Raw genomic sequence first — 15,681 nt, forward strand, 5'->3', positions numbered from 1 at the left:
ATGTAGCCTTTATGCAGCTCTGGAGGCTTGGATCGCTGAATTGGAAACCGAAAAAAAAAAATGGTTTGAAACCGAAAAATGGATTGAAACCGAAAAAAAATGGATTGAAACTGAAAAAACAGTTTCAATTAATTGTTTTTCACTATCATTTTTTTTCTGTTTCAATACAAGATTTTCAGTACATTTATTTCAGTTACAATATTTTTTTTTAGGTTTCAATATTTTTTTCGGTTTCATTTCAAGGTGCCATCGTTCTGACCCCATACAAAGAGTGCTAAGAAGATTTCTTGCATTCAATAGAGCAGCAATTCTTTTATCTTGTACAAAAACAAAAACAGACATGTTGTTGAAATTGCACTTCTTTTTTATATTGAGGGAAAATTGTTAATGATTTCTTACGATAAATCTTCGATTACGATAAATGCTCCAAGTGTTTTGAATAACTTGCTGTTGTTGTTTTAACTGCAGTGCTTTACGCCGTGGCTCTGGGCCAATCAGGAAGCCCACACGACGTTTTGCGCAACGCGTGACGTAGCACCTAGATAGCGACTTTTCGAGCGTTGTACGGAAATGAGATGATTACCTTTGGTTCCCTGAATTTCACAAACGGCAGAGGACTAAACGGGGATTCAGTGGAAAACTAAGCTGAAGGTGTCTGACTACAGATCATTTTCAAACAGCTACTAATTCGTACTACTTTATCTAATAAAAGAATAGCGAGCTTACTCGTTAGCCGCCAGGACAACTAGCTCGCTTACTAAGCTATGATAACAACGAGGCTGGGAACGAAACCCGACTCCCTCTTCAGGTTGTTGACTTTTTTCCTCTTTCTTTTTCTGTTCTTACTACATTATAATTTTATCGAGTGTACGTGGCAGTGTTTTCACAGACACTGTAATTATACAACAAATCTCGGTCAAACGTACAGCTAGCTAGTAATCTGAATAAAAACAAAACAAAAGGGAAGTAATCAAAACTAAGAAGTCACGAGAGCGTACTGTTGGGTGACAAGACAGCTAATGCGTATCAAAGAGAAAGAGCCACGATTTAAATAGCCGTAAATGCCTTTTTAAGGCTATCAATATCATAATTCAGATTTTCGATAGGACAGCCATCGGTAATGTCTTCGGCTGTATGTCTGATGTGGTTATAGATGTTACATACGCACATTTGCGCAGACTGGACGTTTTCCTGGTGATTGATTTGTCACGTTATTTGGTTCTGTGAAAAAACCTGAGGCATACATGTAGTACAACCTGTTGTTTGGCTAGAAGAAACCGCCCACAACAGGTATGATTGATGTTGTTTTGCAGGTGTTGGAATGCACTGTGTGTCTCACTGGTGCAAAGGCTTTGATTTAACCACAGGGTTTATCTAACACAGATGGCATCGAGTTAGTAAGGTGCTGTGAATTTGATACATTGCTTCTGAATACAGCATGCAGATGATAAACACCAAGGCGCACTGATTCACAGATTGTCCTCACTAATGACACCTTTTTCTCTCCCTGTCTGACTCTGTCTGATGTTCAGGTCGCTTTTCCAATGAGGAGAACTCGCCCTTTTGGCCCCGTGCATCACCCTTCCTCGCCATGGCAAAGCTCTATCTGCCTACTTTCCTCTTACTGATTTTTCTGTCCTCCTTCGTCCTCCTGCTGCTCATCCTTCTGACCCCTGTCACCCCCTCACTTCCTTTAGCGCCTGCCTCTGATCCCTCACTTTGGCCGTCACCCTCTTGCAGTCCAGGTCAGTCCTGGGCGGTTCGACTGCACATTGGTCTTAATCACAAGGAAGAAGATGGTGAACACGGTGCTGTGCACATGGATTTCATAGCCAACAAGGTAGAGTACTTCATTCATGCTTTTTCAGATTAGACTTAAGAGCTTGCTATTTGCTGTTGATATTGTAACCATAATAGGCCATTTCGTACACTTGCATTTGGACTTAACACATTCACATTCATTAGCTTTTCATTTCACCAAACCTTTCAGTTGTTTGTTTTTTGCTCCCTGTTCGTATTCTCTTTTTATCCCATGGTCTCTTATCTATGTAGTGATTTGACAGGGTTTGTTTTACAGGTTTGCTGTAAAAATGCTTTAGGACCAAACAGTTCTGTGAAGCATTCTCACTACGATACTTCCCACAGAACTGCATACTGTTAGATCTTTTACGTTTTCCTTTTCTTCTTTTTTTTCCATTCACACAACTGATTGCATTTCTGAGCAACATATCCAACAGCCAGCCAGCTGTTGGCATAACAACAACTAAGCTACAAACACAAGAATGAGTTGGAGGACGCTGTGATTTGGAACATGTGTTTACTGAGTGTCAGGAGTTTCATGATAATGCTGTAGTTGAAAATTAGAGATGTGATTTGGTTCACTTTTAAAATGCATAACATAACATTACAAGTGACTCATTACTTACATGTTAAGTACCGTATACAGAGAGCTGCTAATCTTACACCGAGGCTTCCTGCAGTTCCTGGTGCTGCTCCTGATTACCTCCAAAACCCCACTAACCAATCACACCTACCCACATTAAGAGCACATGCCAGCCTGTTGGAGTTATATTCCAGTAAATCATACCAATAGTGATTCACTTTCATGATCTTCTCATGGTATGTCAGTTAGCACCTGCCAACAGTTCCTTCAGTCTGGACACACACACACACACACACACACACACACACACACACACACACACACACACACACACACAATTTGGACTTCCTCCAAATGTTATAAGATCTATAAAAAGGTTTCTCTGGACCAGCAGTGCCTTACATTAGTCTTACATGAAGGTGGCCACGTTTAGATGCATTGTCCTAGTTTAATTTTTTCAGTCGTCATCTTTGTTCTCTCTTGTCACAGGTAGCGGAGCAGGCTGGGCTGCACAACCATGGCCAGATAGGACACCTGGAAGGCCACTACTTGCTGTGCTCTACAAAGCCCGGTGCTGGGTCTGTAGGACGCATCAAGAGACAAACTCTCCGGCCTGAGGATGTTTTAGCAGGACACCCTCATGTTATGTGGTACTCTCAGGAGAGAGTGCTCAGCCGCTCAAAGAGATCGATGGCCTTCAATGACCCCAACTACCCCAAACAGTGGCACCTGGTGAGGATGCATATTAACGAGCGACCGTGGCTCAGGGGTTGGGAAGCGTATCTGTAACCGGAAGGTCGCCGGTTCGATCCCTGGCCTCTCTGTCCTGGTCGTTGTGTCCTTGGGCAAGACACTTTACCCTACTTGCCTACTGGTGTTGGCCAGAGGGGCCGATGGCGCGATATGGCAGCCTCGCTTCTGTCAGTCTGCCCCAGGGCAGCTGTGGCTACAACTGTAGCTGCCTCCACCAGTGTGTGAATGTGAGAGTGAATGAATAGTGGCATTGTAAAGCGCTTTGGGTGCCTTGAAAAGCGCTATATAAATCCAATCCATTATTATCATCATTATTATTATTATATGACTGACTCTGTCTTTATGATGAAATGTGGCATTAACATTTTTAACTAATTCAGAGGCTGACAATCAATTCATATCTTAATTAAAAAGCACTTTTAGCTCTAAATTCTATTTTAACAACTCAATCAGAATGGAATTTAAGCCAGGCAGTTTAAGTGTGAATCAATGTAACAATCTGTGTGCGACGTGACATTTGGTGTTATTTTTAACGGTTATGCCAAATGCTACGGAGCAATATCAGACAGCTTACCAAGGAGAGAGAAGGAAAGTAAATTGTTGCCTAAAGTGAGAATGAAGTGCAAAGTGAAAAGCTAAATACTGCCTCTCAGTTGATTGTAACCTTTGAGCTTGCGCCTCTTTTATAGTTTCCTGATTTATAAGCTTATTACTTTGTTTTTCACAGCTGTCCAATATGTGGGTACAAAAACACAAAACAGCCATAGTGGATTTCAAAGCTCTGATTGGCTTCACAGAAATGCTTGTTGTACAATAAGACCCATACTGCCAGATACACCACTTCACCTTTTCTCCTTCTGTTCTCTTGTTTTGATTTTTGTTCTCGTTTTGATTTACCTTGACATTTCTATTTCCACCTCTTCCTCTCATCCTTTTTTTACTCTGCCTGTTTTTGCAGCACAATGACGTCAGTAAGGGCATGGACATCAACGTGACAGGAGTGTGGGAGCGTAACATTACCGGCCAGGGAGTCACAGTGGTGGTTGTTGATGACGGGGTGGAGCACACCCACCAAGATATTCAGCCAAATTATGTAAGTCAAAACTGTCTAAGCAATTTTTTGATTTATTCCTATTGCTTAACAATGGGAACTGGCATGGATTTATTTGTTTCGTAGGGAATCCAGTGTTGAATCACTGTAATCGATACTTTTTTTTTAGTCAATTCTGCCAGTGGGCTTTTGTTTTATAGTTTAGCAACTGCAGGCCAGACAAGAATCATCTTGCTGTGGAGGAACTACTGTGGCAGATTTAACTTTAAACAGCATGTTGTAGATCAGAGGAAAGTTATAAAGTGTAGACAGACTTACAGTCCGCACTAGTAGAAAGGTGATCACACAGTGAAGAGAACATCAAAGTGAATTGGATAATAAGAAGTTCTAGTTGTAATAGTTTTCTTGATTGTCTTATTAACGATTCTAGTAATGTTTAAAAACTGATTTTATGTCCTCCTTAGAGTCCAGAAGGCAGCTACGACCTTAACTCAAATGACCCAGACCCCATGCCTCACCCTGACATTCACAGCGACAACCACCACGGTACTCGGTGCGCTGGGGAGATTGCAGCTGTTTCCAACAACAGCTTCTGCGCAGTGGGAGTGGCCTATGGCAGCAAAGTAGCAGGTACAGACCGGAAAATCTTGATTTTTTTTTTTTTTCCGTTGTTAAAATCTGAAGATGACAGAGTTAATTCTGAATTTATCTCATTTGTGACTTGTTGCTTGCTTCTAAGGTATTAGAGTGCTCGATGGCCCGCTGACAGACAGCCTGGAGGCTATAGCCTTTAACAAACACTACCAAGTTAATGACATCTACAGCTGCAGGTCCGACTGTTTCCCCTGTGTAATTAAGCGGTGTTTTAATATGCTGTAATATCATATTAATGAAGGTTCTCATGTTCTTGCTGATGTTGCTCGTTGTGTGTTTTTTAGTTGGGGTCCAGATGATGATGGGCATACTGTGGATGGACCTCATCCTCTGGGCAAGGTGGGATCATCTATTCACAGAACTCTTTGTCCAGCAGAGGGCAGTAAAACACAACAGCTCAGCAGCTTGGACATGTAGAAGACCACTGCAGATTTTCACTTCATGTTTTTGTTATTTTTTTTGTTTTTATGCTAATGACTTGTTTGTTGTCCCTGTTCCACAGGCAGCTCTGCAGCACGGGGTGATTGCAGGCAGACGAGGATTCGGGAGCATCTTTATAGTTGCCAGCGGTAACGGTGGTCAGTACAACGACAACTGCAACTACGACGGGTACGCCAACTCAATCTACACCATTACAATCGGTAAGAACCGGACATTCTTAGGCGTGCCTGTGCCCGCCCTGTTTCTGCAGGTTTATTTGTGCAGTATGTGTGGCGCATGCAAGTAGTTTCTGTGTTTGTTTGATGCAGGAGCGGTCGACGAGAAAGGCAAGATGCCATTCTATGCTGAGGAGTGCGCATCCATGCTGGCCGTCACTTTCAGCAGTGGGAGGGGCTCTTTGAGGAGCATTGTAAGTCTCATCAAACAAAGACAACTAAAAGAATTAAGTGCATGAATAGCGAGTCAACTTAGTTTAGCTTCATTTAGCTGGGTTAATAGTGGCCATGACAGTGGTTTGACACCTTACATGTTCGGTGAAATTCAGACTAGAGGTGTGTGCGTTCTGAACTAGACAAACAGCTTTAAATCATGTGCATCATGTGTAAAGTAAGCAACTAGACAGAGATTGACTCAAAGGTGAGTCTTGGCATTCTTCCAAGTGGATGTTAGCACAGTTTGTAGATAACTACAGCATTGCGTGATGCTAAATGTAGCAGAAATTTAAAAGTTTAACTAATATTTGAACTGCAGTCTTTAAAGAAATTTGTGGAGGCAGGCTGTTCTGTATCTCCACTCAAGCTGAAATAACTTGTTACATGATTACAAGTATAATAAAAAGTTCCCAAAAATTGTTACTCTCTCCAAAGCCTTCTTTCCACTAGCACAGACTTGGCTTTGCTTGACTCTGTTTTTCCATTAGGTGGTAGTAGCAGGAGGCCAGGGTTCCAACTGTTTGCGTTGCATGCAAATGATGTTACGGGACTTCTGTGCTGCTGTGCGGCACCAATGACCACACCCACATTGAGGTGGTGCTAAATTTTAATCAAAAATCACCAAAACAGAGTAAAGTCGAGCCAAGGTGGCACTGGAAAGGAGACATAAAGTTGAGTTGTGTCTAGGTGAGCTGTCAACCTCTTGGCCAGCACACACGTGTGAGTGAACAGATGATCGCCAATATAGAAAATCTATATAAAATTTTCAAAAGGGTCTGTTTCTTGCTCTACATGTTTAAAAACTGTTGTGCTGCGTATATTTAACCTTACTGATTAAGCCTGCAGATACCAAACTCCAAGACATGACATGCAGACCAGTGTGTTTGAGTTCTCTACTGGAAAGGTCTAAAACTGTAGTGATGGGGACAGCTGTTTGAAAGAGCAGCTCCACATCAAGAGCAACAGGGAGTGTTTTCATCTGAAAACCATGACTAATGTTGACAGGGGTAAGAGCCCATTGAAGCCGCTGACTTGTATTTGCTGTTGTTTGTGCATCACCACGGTAACGCAGTTTGGAGCGGCGGATGTCATCGCCTGAGGGAGAAGAGCTTAGCCAGGAGTGGGCTGCTGACCACAGTATGGTCACAGGCCAAATGCTGTCCAGACGCTGCCTGTTAGTTCAATAGTCTCCAGAAACTTTTACCAAGAACAGCTGCTGTCACCAGCGTGCTGAGTTGGGATTTATTATTGAGTTTATAACATCTGGACAGTCATGAGAAAAAAAAGTAGTGATATCTTAGAAATTACTTCTAAGCTGTTGGCAGTTTTTGCATCTTGTACTAATGGAGGATTGAAGATATTTTAAGGGCTTCAACTCTCATAAAAATAATGTAAGTCCCAAATAATAGCTGTGACTAATTAAAACATGATGCTCAGTGTTGGAGATGAAGAAATTCAGTTGTTTGAAATAAATACACCATGACTATTTCTAAAAGACATGTGGGCCTTATAAAACCTCGTATATGAGTTAAAAAAGAGCCTCTAATGCTTTGAACAATGGTGACCACGGTTTGGCAGCATATTTTGTTTCTCATGTGTCCATCACATACTGACTTTTACATCAGTGTATCTGGTAGATAGCAGCAGTTGTACTGGCAGCATTTGATTGACTGAATGATTACACTTTGCTACCTTCACTAGGTGTCACCACAAATAGCAGTTATATCGTTGTAGAACGGCGCTTCATTATTCATTACTGGACAACTACAAGGGGCTGCAGTCTGCGTGGCCTTGCCAACAGCTCTAATACCTGTAGTGGATGTTGTAAATAAGGAGGTTGAAAGTTAGAACAAATGATTGGATGTGTAACTATTAGACTCAGGCAATGCATTACCCACTTAAATAGGTGGCTCAAGGATGGCTTCCTTCAAGGAATGATAGTAAGAGACTGGTTGATTATTTTCCTCAAGCACAACTTTCTAGGGGCAAACAGTTCTTTGTTAATGTTGGCTGTGTCATCTTTGATCAGTGGGACTAAACCCAAGATACTCATGAACAGTTTACTGGTTACTTTGTTTTCTGTTCACTGTTGTTATGTTGCACAGCTCGCTGAGCTTAGCACTCTGTTGGATTTGCGTGTTTAAGGTTTAGTTTGTTCTTGTTTTCATCAGCTGAGAAATATTAGTTGCTGTTCATGCTTTTATCTCATCTTTGGACTATTGTAATTTACTCTTCGTCTGCCTCAGTAAAACCTCCTTGGACCATCTATATCTTCCACAGATTGCTGCTGGTAGGCTTACCAGATCCCCCAACGTTGCTCATCTCACACAGCTGCTGATCTCAATGCACTCACTCCCTATTAAATTTAGAATTCAATGCAAAGTTCAACTTTAGCACCGAAATATATCAGTGAACCTTTGCAGCTATGTGTCACCAGTAGGACTTTCAGATGTTCTGATCAGGGTTTGTGTCCAGCCATAAAAATTCCTCATTTAAAAAGCTAACTGGGCCTTAGTATTTTATTTTGTCTTATCGTCTGTTTCGTTTTTAATTGTCTGTGTTTGATATGAACCACATTGTGATTTTCATCTTAAAAGGTGCTATATAAATGAAACGTTCTTAATAAATTACTTATTGTGGATCAGGAGACACTGCACATTGGTGGAAATTTAACACAGTGCAACAGCACAGAAGACCAAAATACATCATCTTCTTACTAGCTAAACAGAGAGTGTATTGAAAATCATACTGCAATACCACCCACATCCAATCATAATTGCCTTTTTAAAAACATTTTTGAGACCCAGTACATGTACAGCACTGCGCTGTATTTGATGTCCATGAGAAAACAGCAAAAGATCAACAGCTGGGAATAGCTGTTGATCTTTTGCTGTTTGCTCAAGGAGGTGTCTGGATTGTCTTTGTCTGTGTATACACATTTTAATGTATTCCTCCCTGTGGTTTTGTTCGTTTAACCTCATTTATTTTACTTTTTTTAATCTTAATGTGGCTCTTAAATTCTTCTCTGGGTGTTGCCAGTGTCAAATTGTACTCCAATAACTGCACATACAGAGGGCTGAACTCTGGTTACATTCGTTCAAATGGGTCAAGATGGCTTTTTAAAAGGGTTTGAGGGTTTGATAACAGTTTATATTCAGACTCCTGACAGTTTTTACTACCGTGACACTGTTTATACTGTGCACAGTTTCTCCAAACTATCCTTCCAACACTCAGCCCATCTGTGTGGTTCTTCAGGTGACTTCAGACTGGTCCATGCAGGGGGGCACAGGTTGTACCGAGGGCCACACCGGTACGTCTGCTGCAGCACCCCTGGCAGCAGGAATGGTGGCACTCATGCTGCAGGTCCGGCCCTGCCTCACCTGGAGGGATATCCAGCACATCATCACCTTCACTGCCACCAAGGTAAGCCTGATGAAATTCAGAAACTTGGTTATTACAGTACACACACACACACACACACACACACACACACACACTAACATTTGCATTATTTGGTGTAATGTAATTGTCGAGTATCTTTTTGAGTAAAGCCCTTGTGTGTTCTGTTGTTCAGCCAATCAGGTCACAATACCAGCTGTTCACAGAATGATTCAAAATGACATGTCAAAACCTGAAAGGTGAAAATGGGATGCAAAGTAAACTAAATGTAGGCTCTGACACAATTTAGCTCACAGTTCTAACAGTGTTTTGAAATCTTCCCTTAATCTTTTTTTCAGCAGTGTTTTGCTTCAGTGGATAAAAATCAAGAGTTATTGGCTTATAAAAATTTGTGAGTCTTCATCGCTGACATATAGAGTGCAGTAAAAACAGACAAGCGGGAGAAAGTGGTGATTTCAGTAACATGCAGCTACGGCCCAGCCAACCAGGAATCAAAGAGAGAACTCGGCTGATTAGTCCCTGTGTTAAGTCTTGTGACTGTCGAGCTCCACAAGTTATTTTTATTATTAAGGAATTGTGTGTAGATTGTCAGGATATGGTGACAATTTTTTTTATTTTAATTTTTTTCGTAGCGTTGGAAAGTCCTGCTAATTTTTCTGCACTTCCGATATCGTCAGCGTGTGATGTTGAATGCATTTTGATACATATGAAGCCTCATCTACCCCCATTATTGCTAGTTACTCTTCCAGTAATCATAAATAGTAAAGCAATGCTTCGAGTGTTATGAAGGCCAGATAAAGAATCAGCTTTTATATGGATGGGTAAGCCCTGTCCAAACTTACTGCTGCTATATTTACATAGTTACAGGCAGCAGCCAGTTTATATGAGACTCAGAGAGCCAGCCTTTGTCCAGGGGTAACAAAATTTGCCTAAGAGGAAAGCTGGCTCATTAACGTGCCAGATCTGATGTATCTCATTTCCCAATACTCCTGGAAGTGGTCTCTGTTGTTTATTTTGTCATTTCTGTTGCTCAATAAAAGCATAAACTCGATCTTGGCTGTGTTTGTTTTGACAGTGCGACAGTAGTGCCGACTGGAAGGTGAACGGAGCAGGATTTCATCACAGCCACCAGCACGGCTTCGGTCTGCTCAACGCGTGGAGGCTCGTCAATGCCGCCAAGGTTCACACATACGCACGTAGAGACACAGCCACTGCTCTCAATAAAGATGTCCACTCCAGGTTAGGCTGAAGATGTCTCTGGTTTCTGTTTCAGGTGTGGGAGTCAGTGCCATTCCTCTTGTCCTATCAGAGCTCTGTAATAAAGGAGGAAACCCCCATTGTGATCTATCCCGATGAGCTCGTCCTTACCTGGGAAGGTAACCCTGCCTCAGTGTCTACTCTTCTCTCTCAGCTCTGTACTGGACATTTACTTGTCAAGTTTACGCACTGCACTCATGTAGCTAACTCCCTCTGCCCCTCCCTCTCTGCCTGCCTGCTCCTCAGACAGGCTGCTTGTCCATATTTGGTAATGTTCTCTTTGTTTGTGAGTTCCCTTGGCGAAATTATTTTTCCAGATTTCTTTGCAGGTTTTTTTTCCCATTTTCTTCAATTTTTTTCTGATATAACTACTTTAACATTTCTCACTATTCATTTTGTTCCTTCATCACTTCTTACCGCTCTGAATCTCTCACATTCAGCTATCTGTGTATGTAATCTCTCCCTTGTACAGTTTTTTCGCATATGGTGACCTCATTCTAGCAGAAACATTTCCTTCTCCCTCATCTCCTCCTCTCCTCCCTCGATCTGTATCTTCCCTCTTTTATGGGCTTGTTGATTTCAGGAATACAGCCAGATGTGTGTGCGTCTGTGTGTGTGCGCACAAAGAGCTGCTGTTAAAGAGGTGCTGTACTCCACATTTTCTCCTTTAAGCGTCGTTTCAGTCAGTATTGGTTGGGGCTCTTTTTTTCTTCACCACTGACGCTGTTCAGACCTGCCCGTCACACTACTCGGGGTTTGTTGTGGTAGTTTCTATGTGTTTTGGCTGACTCACTAACACGCCCCCTTTAGCTTTTCAAAATTTCTTCTTCCCATGTGAACATTTTCTCCACTTGTAAGCGCACGCTGCAACTTGCTCTGACCTGTTCATGGCCAGTCACATCAGGTTTCATCAGCCCAGCTCAGGGCGAGTGGGTGACGTTAGTTTACAGACAACTTGAGTTTGACTTTTCTGAGGGAGAGAGGATGTGTGGGAGCTCGCAGTCTCACGTTCCTGTGAAGAATAGAGGTTTTAGGTTGCTGCAAAGTGAAGGAACGCCAGTGAGTTAGTTGTAAAAGAGAAACACGATGGTAAAAGCTCACAGCTGCTGCGTCATCACATTCTAACCCAGAGCAGTCATTTAGCAGAGTTGGTTTGTGTGGTATACTCAAACCTGTCATCTCAGACAAAAGTTGGGATTGAAAAAAAAAGTTTCAACAATCTTACATCATTTTTATAACTCTACACTGAATTTATTTAGTTTGGCCTAAAGCTCATGACCAGCCCAATGACAAAGATATAAAAAAAACCATCATCTGCTTATTTAGAAAAGCATGCAGTCTTTTATCCCAGGATACATCTTCATCTTCATGTGTCTTCCCTTCTTGAGCTATGAGCACAGGTCAGCAGCGTGCTGTCTGGAGTTTATTATGCACTCACCCCCGCACCCTGTTTATTGAATGCATATCAAGTTTCCTTAAAATTTCCAGTGAAAACCACTGCCAGACCAGTGCATTCATGGAAAATCTTCCAAAATCTGAAGTTGATTTGAACTCTGAGCTGTCAGAGCTTCTAGCATTTAAAACTTTTCTCCAAGCTTCTTCTTTGTCCTTTATTTCATTTCCCCTCTACAGTTGCTTTCTTTTCCTTCTTACTTTCCTCTTCTCCATGTGTCTCCTTGTCCTTGCTGCCCCTCCCTTTTTCTCTACATCTGTCCCATGCCTCTCCATCTTACCGTCCACACCTCTGTTTACACGTCTCCTCCTCTCTCCTTGGGCCCTCTGCGTCCTTCCCTGCCCCGAGGATGTGTTCAGCCCTACATGGTCAGATAGAGCCATGGCCCATTAGCACTCAGAGCCCAGGAAATACCAAGAAATTACCAGACACTCGCACTGGGAGGGCAAGAGGTGGTCAGGAAGACTCACTGATAACAGATTCACGTTTGAGGGAAGATTGAAATTATAGAGTGGTTTTTATTGATTTGCTCTGTTTTAAAGTCTCTCCAGATTAGGACTGATTTCATTCATTAGCTAAACTCTAATTGTTTTTAAAGGAAATGTTATTTGCTTTGTCATAACAGCAGCAAAGAAGTTTTACTGAAATAAAGTTTTGTAAATAATAGGATGAGTAGAAAATTGAATTCTTATCACTGCCGTATTGTGAAGCAGCACTTAAAATGACGCTGGTGAGCCCTGAAATAGAAACTTAAACATGCATTCTGAATGATTTCAAGCATATTCACATACTCTTCATTGTTTACCAGGTTAGAATAAAGGGTCAAACTGTCAAACATACAAACAGTGTGAGCCGCTCTGTCTCCTCTCCATCAGTCTCTGCTGCCGACCTGAGACAATCTGGAATGGAGACCCTGGAGCATGTGGCCGTGACCGTGACAGTCATCCATCCTTGCCGTGGCAACGTGGAGTTCGTGTTGATCTGCCCCAGCGGTATGACATCAGTCATCGGGGCTCGCCGTGCCATCGACAGGTAGTTTCTGTCTTTGAGCTTTGTAAAACAACACTTTACGGAAAATGGTAATTGTAAAACGTACTCACGTTTAAGGTTTCTAATGTATCTCAAGATTGCACTGAAAATTGTTTGTGCTGCAGTCTAATGTAGCTGTGTGTGTTTTGTGCTCATAGAGATAATGCAGGCTACCAGGACTGGACTTTCTCCACTGTGCGCTGCTGGGGAGAGAGAGCCCAGGGCCTCTACACCCTCAAGATCTCTGACCACAGTGAGTTTCTGCCCTGCTTACAGCTTGACTTGTTTGGGTTTTTAAATTTTTTTATTTGTTTGACTCTTCATCATGACCTCCTCACTCCACTTTTTCTGTAGAAGATGAATCTTCTGTCCAGTGTGCCGCTGTGGGAGTGCTGAAGGAGAGGAAGTTGACTCTGTATGGTTCATCTATGTTGTTCAGCGAGGTCAAGGAAAGACAGAGGCAAGAACCGATACACAGTCGGCATAACACTTGCGCAGATGTTTGGAGTGAACATGTGATTTTTAGGAAGATGTTCTGTGAGTTTGATGGGCTGTGCATCGATTGACAGGCTGGTGGAGGAGGCAATGACTGGGAAGTATCTGCACAGCAACTTCTCTCTGCCCTGCCCTCCAGGCCTGGACCTGCCTCCAGAAATCACCAAGCCCTTCACATCCAACAACCTCAAGGTAAACAGCGCGGCGTTTACGTTGCACACTCAGACAAGCCGCGTCATGGTTACCATGCTGTTGCCCACTGTGTGCTTCAGTCTTTTGAGTTCTTTGCGGACTGTGTTCATTTTCTCCCTGGGGAGGTGATGTGTGTTTGTTGTTGTTTTTTAACATGTTTCTTGTACAACTTTCATGGTTTTAACCATCAATCAGGGAAGTGTTTATCATAAAGTCTCCAGTGATTAAATATATCCTCAGGCCTTCATCTTTCTTATTTAGTTAAGATGTGCGTAACTTAACTTAGCAGTAGGATGGTGGACATGTGAGAGGGTAACTAAAATCTGTGAGCCCCTGGAGAAAAGGGTATAAAACAAATCGAGTATTGATTAATTAACCCTTCAGCTAACCTTTAGGTGTGTGTGCTCCTTCTCCTTTTCCATTCTTTATCAGCTCCCTTCCTTTGCACTTTACCAGCACATTCAGCCATCACTGATTGACTCTTCCTGTGGTGATTTACATTCCTTGTTTCTATAACCTGTGTCCTCCTCCTCTTCCAGTTCATGCTGTTGCTTGGCTGTTTTGCTCTCTTCTGGTCCCTCTACTACACATTGGAGGTTATGATGGCCCACGTAGACTTCAGGGTCCTTCTCTGCTTGCCCAGGAGACAGGGTGGTCACAGGAGGGGGCGACAAGGGAAAGGAGTGGAGGAGGCACTGATTGGGGATGAGGAGCAGGACTCAGGGGTGGAGTTGCAGGCTGTGCTGGACTCTGATGTCAAAGAGCCGCTTGCCAGTGGAGAATGGCTGGCAACATAGCACTGAGCCAGATTAAGGGCTAAAACCATCACACTGTTAGTCCTTATAGGACCTCTCAGGCTTACACCTTCATTTTGCCACTCACCAACTTAGCCTTCCACACTCAGCTTCCAGCAGTGGTGTTGGAGGGTCAAACCAGTGCACTCTTGTCCTTCTTTGCATTCCCCTTAAGAGTGGCCTTCAGTGTGTTTGTGCTGCACGCAAAGGTGTGTGGCTTGTGCACATCCCCTTAATAAAGGTGATCACATTTTTTTTCTGCGATCTCTTTAGACATGGAAGAAAAATTTGGTACGAAGGTTAAAATTCCTGTAAAGTAAGTTAATGCACAGGTCTGGTATGACCATCAGATGGACTTAACAGGGTTCCTGGTTTAATTACATGTGTGAAAGTGTTCATTTGCTCATATGTTTAAAATGTAACCTCAAAGAAGAGCTTGATAGGATACAATACACCTGTGGAAGGAAGAACTGAGATGTGCAGTTAAAAAAAAAAAACAGGTGTGAAAGTGTGTGTGTGTGGTGTAACCTGAGCGATTGTGTTTGTGATATGCAAGGTCTTCCATGGAAAAAGTGACCTATGGTAAAATGTGAGGCTTCAAGTGGGTACTGTATTTCAATAAAAAGATTGCTTTTTGAGGAAATTCCTTTATGCATTTATTTTTTTAAGCCTGGTGTTGTTTTCTGTGGCTTATCTACTACTGAGAATTTACAAATAAAAGAAAAATACAAACTTGAAATGGGATTTTTGCATTGTGGGATTTGCAAATCAATTTTTTAATAAAGTATAATATATAGACAATGTGCCTGCTGTACAGATGTACTATGCTGATGGTGTTTTTACAGTGCTTTTTTTTTTAAAGACTATTAAAGAAGTATAATTTTTTTAATGTAAACAGTGTTTGGAGTGATATTGAAAACCATTACTGTGCAAGTCACAGGCAAGTTCAGTGATAATAAACAATGCTTGATTAAGTTTTCTCTTTGACTGATTTTTGTACTTTTAAAATAGTTTTAAAACCAAGTTCACACAAGCACACACCTCCAGTAAGTCACCTGTATAAATTAATCTGGTATGGTAAATGTATGTGTTGAGTGGTTTTACACATTTTTTTAATCGAATAAGTCATTTGAATTGAGTAACTGACTACATTTCAAGGTAATCTGAAACAATCCTGGGTATGGTTACAGAGGTTTTTAAAGTCTATTATGGTAACAGTTGCAACATTAACTTGCACTGAACACAAACAACAGCATGGATACAAAGTAAAGCAAAAACAAAGAAAAATTAACCAATGGGAATGTCAAATCTCAGAACTGCCAGAAGACGACTGTTTTCCCGTAAAATAA

At 41.9% G+C, this 15,681-nt stretch overlaps 1 protein-coding gene across 3 annotated transcripts; it reads left to right on the forward strand.

Annotated features, from left to right (window-relative positions):
* Positions 1-498: 498 nt before the first annotated feature.
* Positions 499-15,306, forward strand: pcsk7 (proprotein convertase subtilisin/kexin type 7). 3 transcript variants are annotated; one of them, XM_026191640.1, is made up of 17 exons: positions 499-808; positions 1,533-1,840; positions 2,873-3,115; positions 4,095-4,229; positions 4,652-4,817; positions 4,927-5,017; positions 5,126-5,180; positions 5,344-5,482; positions 5,591-5,691; positions 8,969-9,136; positions 10,188-10,292; positions 10,386-10,488; positions 12,698-12,854; positions 13,010-13,104; positions 13,206-13,311; positions 13,421-13,538; positions 14,078-15,306. In XM_026191640.1, the coding sequence occupies exons 2-17, from the start codon at positions 1,592-1,594 to the stop codon at positions 14,333-14,335; spliced, it is 2,289 nt and encodes a 762-aa protein (XP_026047425.1). In that variant the 5' UTR covers positions 499-808; positions 1,533-1,591; the 3' UTR covers positions 14,336-15,306. The 3 variants fall into 3 exon arrangements, with proteins under 3 accessions (XP_026047425.1, XP_026047427.1, XP_026047426.1); XM_026191642.1 differs by having other exon boundaries at positions 499-651; XM_026191641.1 differs by lacking the exon at positions 499-808 and adding an exon at positions 1,314-1,402.
* Positions 15,307-15,681: the final 375 nt, after the last annotated feature.

The sequence above is a fragment of the Astatotilapia calliptera genome, chromosome 14 (assembly GCF_900246225.1).
Source record: "Astatotilapia calliptera chromosome 14, fAstCal1.2, whole genome shotgun sequence".
In the NCBI taxonomy this organism is placed as follows: domain Eukaryota; kingdom Metazoa; phylum Chordata; class Actinopteri; order Cichliformes; family Cichlidae; genus Astatotilapia; species Astatotilapia calliptera.